The sequence below is a fragment of the Pinus tabuliformis genome, chromosome 9 (assembly GCF_031772625.1).
Source record: "Pinus tabuliformis cultivar Carrire ecotype Pingquan chromosome 9, CPIR1, whole genome shotgun sequence".
Classification (NCBI taxonomy): Eukaryota; Viridiplantae; Streptophyta; class Pinopsida; order Pinales; family Pinaceae; genus Pinus; species Pinus tabuliformis.
Window position 1 is genome coordinate 46,201,032 of NC_142307.1, and position 9,774 is coordinate 46,210,805.

The window sequence follows — 9,774 nt, forward strand, 5'->3', positions numbered from 1 at the left end:
AAGGACTGACTCTTATATCATTGTGGGAAACTCTGCATTCCACAAACTGAGAGAGCAAAGATAATTAGGGAAGAACACACTTCCCTGATATTAGGTTACTTTGGGGTAAGTAAAACAGTTGCACAGTTGCAAAGGTTATGTTATTGGTCAAGAATAAGTGAGATAGTTTCCAGATATGTAAAGGGGTGTGCTATGTGTGCTAAAAGCAAGCCCAGTAACAAAAAACTAGGCTTATACACTCCATTGCCAGTTCCTTCTCACCCTTGGGAAAGCATTTCCATGGATTTTGTTGGAGGACTACCCAAATCTAGGAAAGGTCATGATTATCTATATGTTTTTGTGGATAGGTTCCGCAAAATGTGTATTTTGATACCCTGTAGTAAACAGATTACAGCTGAACAGACTGCAAAATTATTCTTTGAACATGTATGGTTCATTTTGAATTACCCACTTCTATTATATTTGATCGAGACACCCGATTTGTGGGGAAGTTTTGGTCCAGTCTGTGGGAACTAATGGACACCAAACTAAAGAAAAGCACAAATTTTCATCCACAAACAGATGGCCAGACAGAAGTAGTTAATAGGACAGTGATCCAGTTACTAAGAGGATATTGCAGCAAACATCCTAAGCTTTGGAATGAGCACTTGTGCTATGTGTAGCATGCTTACAATAGAGCCAAACACTCTTCTACACAGAGATATCCTTTTGAGAGCTGATTTGGTTTCATACCAAGGTCTCCCTTGGATTTTGTCTTTGGTAAAGATACCATGGTTGATGGACACAGTGATGTGGACAAAGAAACTAGGTTCATTGAATAGATCCAGGAGATCCACCAGGCAATACAGAAATAGCTAGAAAAGAGCGAGGCCAAGTACAAGGCTAGGCATGATAAGCATCAGATGGAGCATATTTTTCAAGTTGGAGACCAAGTTTGGCTGTATATCAGCAAGGACAGGATGTAAGGTGAAGGAAAGAAGCTAAAACCTATCAGGTATGGACCCTTCAGGATACTTGGGAAGATTGGTGAAAATGCTTTTCACCTTGATCTGCCAGTTTACATGCACATCTACTCAGTTGTGAACGCAGATTGCTTGAGATTTTTTGAACCTTCAATGATTGAGGACCTTGAAGAGCAGAGTCAATTGACTTCTGTTGATGACCTACTACCTGAATATCTTAATGAGTTGCAAGAAGATATAGTGTTGGACAGGAAGGTAAGTATGACGTGCAGTGGACAGGTGGAATACCTCAGAATTGGGCTTAAAGGTTCAAAGCCGAGCAGTGCAAAGTGGATTGAGATTGGACAAGTGAGATAGCAGTTTCCTCACTTAGTCGATGCTTGAAGAAAAACCAACTTTTGGTGGTCCAAAATCTTTTCAGTTGGGAGGCCATGATCCGAATCGGATCCATAAACGACTGTCATAGAACCGTGACTAAAATAGGTTGAACAAATCCATGAAGAATCCAAAACAACAATCGAAAACACCCTGAACTAGTGGCCATGGTAGCCGGCATGGAATGACGAGGACCTCGGTCAAAGTGTGCTGATTGAAGCCCATGGAGATTGCGCCGGAGGTCAAAATAGCCCCTGGTGTTGGGTCGTTAATATGCCATTATTATTATCACTTTCGAACACTTATCCCACCCATTTCCACTATTCTTCATCATATCATTTGTTATAATTTATCATTTAAATCCATTTTATAAATGATTTATGCTCTTATGAATGAATATTATCTATTCTCCTTTATTTCTAATAAATTGATGATTATGCATTATTTTATCAATGATAGTTCTAATAAGTTGGTTATAACATTATTCACCATTTTTAGCCTCCAAGGTAACTTCCAGATTGAAGATTTGATTTTTAAATCTGCCAACTCAGAAATTCGCTGGTTTAAGGAGTGACAGTTTTGCGGTTGAGATTCTGAGCAAATGAAGACGAATTTGAGAAATCCGGAACATGGGTTTTGTCCAGAACGGGCCCAATTAATTTTCCTTAAAGAACGGTTTGCCCAAATTCGGCTTGTACAGAGAGAAACGTAGGGTTCTTTGAGCACGATTTTCTCAGATTTGCAGTTGCGGCCGTCCTCCAAACTTTAGCTGCAAACCCAAATTCGTCTTGCTTTTGTTGAGAGATGAAAGGAAATATATTTTCTTGTTGATCATCTGGTTAGAATCAACCCAAATTTGTAAAAGAAATCATGTTGTAATTATCTATGTTATAACTGCTCTCTGATCTTTCTCTATTTAAATGAAAACAAAGATCAGAGAGGGGGAGACTTCAGGATGACTTTGGGGATTCGAATGATGGCGAATTGATGATTTGAATTAGAGATTCAGAAGCAAGGATTCATGATAGGATAGGAGGAAGGAAGGATTGTTTTATGCTGTAAGTCTCAAAGCTTCAACTATTGTAATGATTTCACTATTTAATGATTAATACATAATTTGGGCGTTGTTGTTCACTCTTTTCCTTCTGAAGTAACCCAACAGCGTCCGCTGGCGGCTAAGGGCCCAGCCTCTGGTGGAGTACGCTGCTGCTGTTGTGTATCATATCTTTAAAATTGCTACTGTATATTATATTCTTTTTATTTCTGTGTGGTTTGCTTATCTTTATTGCTTGGCAATCTGACATGCTTTTTCATATGCTATTCCATGCTCTGTTACGACTAATTCATTAATGGTTTCATTCAGGAAGTTTATGTAAGTGACTCTATATTGTGTGAATGAATCTTTTCAGAGTTGATTGCATGTTCACTATTTAAACCAACTGTTTCTGTTACAGAGCCTTCATATTGAATATTGCCGTATTGGATTCATTTGAATTCTTATTTATGAGAATCCGGAAGTAATATTATTCTGTCTGGAACTTAGTCATATTCTCTTGAACCATCAGATTGCTATAGTAAGTGTGTTGTGTATATATGATAAATGTTGTTCCATAATTCATTTGTGAATATCGCCTCATAAAGTAAAGTTCATTGAAATTGCTTTTGAAGATTGTTATTTTATTGCAGAATGTGAGTTTGGTTCAAGTTTAGTTTTGACTCGCGAGATTTAGTTCTTTTGATTGCTGTTTCATTTACTGCTGTTCTATTTCCTTTTGCTATTTCATTTTACTTGCTGCCATTCCATTTCCTTACATTTATTGCTTTGGTGTGAGAGAAGGTCTAAGGCTGTAGTGAGCCAGCAAGTCACTGCTTAGCTCCCAGACCTATGGTCCATGCTCTAATTTCCTTTCCATTAGTTTCTAGAGGGATGGGTTATCACTTCCGCACCCTTGACTGATAAGCTGTCTTGTGTGATTTTATCCTTTTGAAATAATTTAGTGATGCAGGAGCATCTGGTCGACAGGGCACAGACCGAGAAAAGGCAGACAAGGTTTCTGAAGAAGATTGGGAGAAGTGAATATTTCAACAAATGGACAGCAAGACTGTCAGAGTTTTTTTTTATCATTTTGTTCTTCAAGGATTAACTACAGTATTTAGTTTATTAGCTTAAGTGTCTTTTTAACTTGTTCTGTTTCAATTGTAATAACAGGTCCTAACTAGAGTTGTTAAGGGCTTGTGGTTATAGGCTTTAAATTTAGATTATTATAGAATTAGACAAAAAGACCATAAATCAATGTAAAGCATCAAACCCTTACGGGACAGAAGGAAAAGACAAACTAACAATAGCCAAGTCACGTAACTGGAGTAACTGTCAAGTAAACTGTAATCTGGAACTAACAAACAGTTGTCTAACTGCTGAGCTATTGTATAAGAAGACAGAAAAGATACATGAAAAAGGTTCTGGAGTGTGACATTGAAAAAGAGAAATAGCAGAGTACAATTCATTCCTTCATATATTGTTCAGTGCATTCTTAAATTTCCAGATTGTGAATTTATGTCCTCGAAGATAAAACATGCATATACAGTGAATTCTTTTCATTCCATCTAATACAAATAAGAACCGTGACAGAGTTTCACACAAAATCCACGCACATTCATCTATATTCATTTTCTGTTTACATTCACACATTGCAAAGTAACTATTATAACCAGGTATCATTACTCCGAGAGGCAAACGCGCATATATATCAATTTCTGTCCATGAAAATACATTGCAGGTCGACACAGTAACAGAGCAATCCAACCACAAGCGCTTCACGACCAGCCGAGGCCGAGGTCAAGTGGAAAGCGAAAGGAGTCGGGTAAACAAAGCAAAGAAACAACGGTCCTCAAACCACTGGTAAGCAATAGCACCGAAACCCAAATTATTACATTTACTGTGTAAACAAATTGCCGAGTATAAAACTACCAACGGCCAAGCAAACGAGAACCCAGAAGATTTCCTAAGTATTGCTACAGAATGACCGAGTAACGAGAGAGCAAAGGACTGAGCAATTAACCGAAAGCTACCATAGAAACCCTCTGAATTACAGAAGTGGGTTGAAACCTCACGCAAACCTGACTCATTATCAAATACAGACAACCATAACAAGCAATTACAGTGCAGACCAAAAGCCACAGAAAAGGGTGGATTAGAAACAGAGCTACCCGGAGGATAGACGGTCGAATCTCCTGCAAGGCCACGGGACCAGTTACCTGCAACCACCATAAGACAACATTGTTAGGGTCGCAGACGTATTCAAGTTCATGCAACAGCAAATAGCTCAGTGAAAACAAGTAGAAAGAGCAGAGGGAGAAAAGACCCGTATATGGCCAACGGGGTGGAGCCTTACCTGCTGTAACCAGGCCCATAAGTCGCAGAAGCCCAGTGATAACCTGACCACAGAGGAGCTGTGAAGGGTTAGCCGGAGTTCGAATCGAGAACCAGAGCTTATAGCATGAAACCAAACCCTCACCTGAACAAACGGAGCTGCATGGTAGGTTGGAACCAGAGATGGGTTTGAAACCCTGAGCTTATCGCCGAGACGGAGCCGAACACCTGAACCAAAATCCATATACAGAGCCGAATACCAGAGCAGAGCCACAGAGAGCGAAACATAACAGTGAAAAATGACCAAATGAGCGCGAACTAGCCGAGGAAAAGGGCAAAGGAGGAATTAGGGTTTGCCAAATCCCGAGACGGACAGGTGGAGCGTGGAGAGGCGGAGAAGTACAGAAGGGTGATTAAATATCACCAAACTCATAAAAGCACAATCAAACAATATCCATTAACGAAATAATCACGCAGGTCCACATCGGATTTGGGAGTGTGGGACACGTGGGCTGGGTCCCCATCAATTGGTATCAGAGCAGTTTCTTTTAGTTAAGAGAAGATGGCAGAAGGACAAGTGCCAAGACGAGGACGTGGAAGAGGTGCACGTAGAGGAGCAGATGAAGGATTGCGGGAACAAATTAGAGTTCTTACAGCTCGCTTGGAGGCAGTAGAAGCGGGTAGACGAAGAGACCCAGAACTGGGAGACACCAGTGAAGAGGAGGTGATGACTGCGGCAGAAGGGTCTGATGAGGAAGCTCCAGAATTGAGGTTGTTGCGACAGGTTTTAATGGCCAGCAGCAAACCAAAAATAGAAATCTCAAATTATGATGGTAGTCTGTCTGCGGAAGTCCTGTTGGACTGGATAAGCGAACTGGATAAATATTTTGAAAATGAAGAAGTCAGTGAGGATAAGAGGGTTAAGTTCGCTGCCACTAAGTTGAAGGGACATGCACTATTATGGTGGGACAGTGTCCAAGCAGACAGAAAGAAAATGAACAAGTCGCCGATACGACTATGGTCCAGAATGATAGCAAAGTTGAAGGGCAGGTTTCTGCCGAAAGATTACCAGGTGGAATTATATCGGTGAGTGCAGAGTTTAAGACAAAAAGGAATGACAGTTAGGGAGTATACAGAAGAATTTTACAGAGTAAATTTACGTGCTGGTTATACTGATGATAACCCAGAAAAGACAGCAAGGTACGTAAATGGATTGAGGATGGAGATATTAGATGAAATTAGTATTCTTTCTCCCCGAAATATTGAAGAAGCCTTTCAGAGCGCTGTAAAGGCTGAGGAAAAGATTAACAGAAAACAGAACAGCAGAAGAGGGAGAGGAAGTAGCAGAGGACGAGGACAGTCCTACGGAAGAGGCAAAAGTGCTGCAAACAGCGAAGAAGGCAGCAGTTCAAAAACTTCAGGGACAGCCGAAAAAGGGGATAGCACCAGAGGAGGTCGGTCATACCAGAGAGGACGAGGAAATGGCCGCGGAAGAGGGGCGAATGTCCAGTGCTACAGGTGCCACAAGTGGGGGCACAGAGCCTTTGAGTGTCCAGAAGTTGAACAGGCCGGTCAAAGGGGAACGCTGATGGCACAGCCTGAAGAAGCTGAAGCACAACCCCGGGAAGTGGAAGACATGGCAGAAATGGGGGAAGCTTTAATTTTAAATAAAGTATTGATAAAGCCAACCAAGGAAGTGGCCGAAACAACCCAGAGGAAAGCACTATTCCGGACAGTCTGTAAATCGCATGGAAAGTGCTGTAAGGTCATCATAGACAGCGGGAGTACCGATAACCTGGTTGCCACAGAGATGGTGGAAAAGTTGGGGTTGAAGCGGCTGAAGCACCCCACACCTTACAAGGTGTCGTGGCTGCAGAAAGGCCACCAGTTGTTGGTCGATGAACAATGTGAGGTGGAGTTCCGCATTGGCAAGTACCACGATACAGTGGTCTGTGATGTCATGCCAATGGACGTGTGCCACATACTGCTCGGAAGGCCATGGCAGTATGACAGGAAGGTGACACACGATGGCAAAACAAATTGTTATAAGTTTACGAAGGATGGGGTCAAACATACACTTGTACCCATCAAGGAGGAAGATACAGCTGAATCAAGCGGGACAAAAGCATTATTACTTGGAGGAAAGCAGTATATAAAACAGATTGAAGAAAATGAGATTAATTTTGCAGTGGTAAGGAGGATGAAGCCAGTATTACTGAGCGTGGAAAGGTCAAAATTTCCCAAAGAGATCCAAGAGCTGTTAGAGGAATTTCAGGATATTGCGGCTGAGGAGTTACCTGATAAGTTACCTCCCAAGAGGAGCATCAGCCACCATATTGACTTTATACCAGGATCAAGTTTACCGAACAAGGCAGCATACAGAATGAGCCCCAAGGACAATGAGGAGGTACGCAAACAAGTGCAGGAATTGTTAGATAAGGGACTGATCAGAGAGAGTTTAAGCCCCTGTGCGGTACCTACAGTCCTTGCACCCAAGAAAGGTGGAGAATGGCGAATGTGCACAGATTCGCGGGCTATAAACAAGATCACCATTCGATACAGGTTTCCCTTGCCTAGAATGGATGATATGATGGACTGTCTTAGTGGGGCAGCATATTTTACTAAGATAGATCTGAAAAGTGGGTACCATCAGATCAGGATTAGAGAGGGAGATGAGTGGAAGACAGCCTTCAAGACCAACGAAGGACTGTACGAATGGCTGGTCATGCCATTTGGATTGAGTAATGCTCCAAGCACTTTTATGAGATTAATGAACGAGATGTTAAAGGAGTTTATAGGAAAATTTGTAATAGTCTATCTGGATGATATTTTGATTTTCAGCAGGACGAAAAGAGAACACCTTCAACATATCCGAAGGGTATTCGAAAAGCTGCAGCAGAACAAACTGCTGGTAAATTTAAAAAAATGCACTTTCTTGCAGAAGGAGTTGATTTATCTGGGATTTGTGGTAGCAGAGAATGAGCTGAAGATGGACCCAGAGAAGATTGAAGCGATCATGAGTTGGCCGTCACCCAAGAGTTTGTTCGAGGTACGTAGTTTTCACGGTTTAGCAAGTTTTTATCGGAAGTTTATCAGGAACTTTAGTGAAATCTGCGCACCCATGTTAGAAACCATCAAGAAGGCCAGCCAACCTTTTTGCTGGACTAAGGCGGCAGAAAACAGTTTCCAACTCCTGAAGCGTAAGATAACAGAAAGGCCAATCTTGAGACTGCCCGATTTCAGCAAACCTTTTCAGGTTCGATGTGATGCCAGCGGGACAGCTATTGGCGCTGTACTCAGTCAAGAGGACAGACCAGTGGCATTCTTTAGTGAGAAGCTGAATGAAAGTCGGCAGAAGTATTCGTCATATGATAAGGAATTTTATGCAGTGGTTCAAGCCTTGAAACATTGGAGGCACTACTTACTGGGAAATGAGTTCGTTTTGTTCTCTGATAATTCTGCTTTGCAGTACATAACTCAGCAGCACAAACTGAACCATAAACATGCTAAGTGGGTGGAGTACCTACAAAGTTTCACTTTTGTGTTGAAACACATAAGTGGGCAAGCCAACAAAGTGGCGGATGCTTTAAGTAGAAGAGCTCTGCTCTTACAGGAAAGTGGCATACAGGTGATGGGATTTGAGTATTTGAAAGATTTATACCAGATGGACGCGGATTTTAAAGAAGCTTTTGAAGCATGCCAGAATCCCGTATTGAGGAATACAAGCCCATGGCTAGATTACAATCTACAAGAAGGATTGTTGTTTCGAGGGGGACAGCTGTGTGTTCCAGATTGTTCGATGAGGGAAAATCTGGTGAGAGAGAAACACAGTGGCGGACTAGCGGGACATTTTGGCGTCAATAAGACAGTGGAGCAGCTCGCGCATTTTTATTACTGGCCAAGGATGAATCGAGACGTGCAGAGATATATAACCAGGTGTAAAATCTGCCAACTAGCGAAAGGACACAGCCAGAACACGGGGCTGTACACACCCCTACCTGTTCCAAGCAGACCGTGGGATTCAGTCAGCATTGATTTTGTCCTAGGATTGCCTAGAACACAGAGGGGGTATGATTCAGTGATGGTGGTGGTGGATAGGTTTTCAAAGATGGCTCATTTCATTCCTTGCCGGAAGACAAGCGACGCCACGAACGTGGCACATCTTTTTTTTACGGAAGTAGTTCGACTACATGGCTTACCAAAAACTATTGTCTCAGACAGGGATGTGAAATTTACAGGACATTTTTGGCGCACCCTGTGGAAAAAGCTGGGCACACAATTAAATTTCAGCTCTGCGTATCATCCGCAGACTGATGGACAGACAGAGGTGGTAAACAGGAGTTTGGGCAACTTATTACGCAGCTTGACGGGAGAGAACTCGCGATTGTGGGACCGAGCTCTTGCCCAGGCAGAATTCGCTTATAACGATTCGCCAAATAGGAGCACTGGTCTTAGCCCATTTCAAATCTTGTATGGTATGCATCCGCGAGGAGTACATGAATTACGAGATTTGGGACAGCTAGAAAGAAGAAGTGCAGACGGGGAAGATTTTGCAGAAGCAATGAGTGAGCTGCATGAAAAGGTCAAGACGAGATTACAGGACAGCACGCAGAAATATAAGCAACATGCAGACACAAGGCGGTGAGAGGTAAACTTCGAAATTGGGGACGAAGTCCTTGCACATTTGCGCCGAGAACGGTTTCCTAAGGGTACGTATAACAAACTGAAGTTCAAAAAAATCGGCCCATGCAAAATTCTGCGAAAATTCTCAGCAAATGCGTATGAAATTCAGCTGCCACCTGATATAGGCATATCACCCATATTTAATGTGGCAGACCTGTTTCCATATCATGCCCAGGCAGAAGATGAACGAGTGGTACAGCCACAACGGGACACCCAGTTCGAGGACAGTCTTTGGAAGAAACAGTTACCATCGGTCAAGACCCATGAGATAGAAGGAATCATCAGCACACAGGTGGCCAAGAAGACACGTAGAAAGGAGTATCTGCGTTATCTCGTTAAATGGAAGGACCGTCCAATCGAGGACAGTTCCTGGCTTGACGAGAT

At 42.3% G+C, this 9,774-nt stretch overlaps 1 protein-coding gene across 1 annotated transcript in view; it reads right to left on the reverse strand.

Annotated features, from left to right (window-relative positions):
- The window catches only part of LOC149147064 (uncharacterized), a 51,928-nt gene extending 46,752 nt beyond the window's left edge, over nucleotides 1-5,176 (reverse strand). The window contains exons 1-2 of the mRNA XM_089441703.1: nucleotides 4,730-5,176; nucleotides 4,455-4,592 (exon numbers count right to left, since the gene is read on the reverse strand). Of these exons, the coding sequence (XP_089297829.1) occupies nucleotides 4,455-4,592; nucleotides 4,730-4,951 (360 nt within the window). The 5' untranslated portion in view covers nucleotides 4,952-5,176. The remainder of the gene's footprint in view (nucleotides 1-4,454; nucleotides 4,593-4,729) is intronic.
- Nucleotides 5,177-9,774: the final 4,598 nt, after the last annotated feature.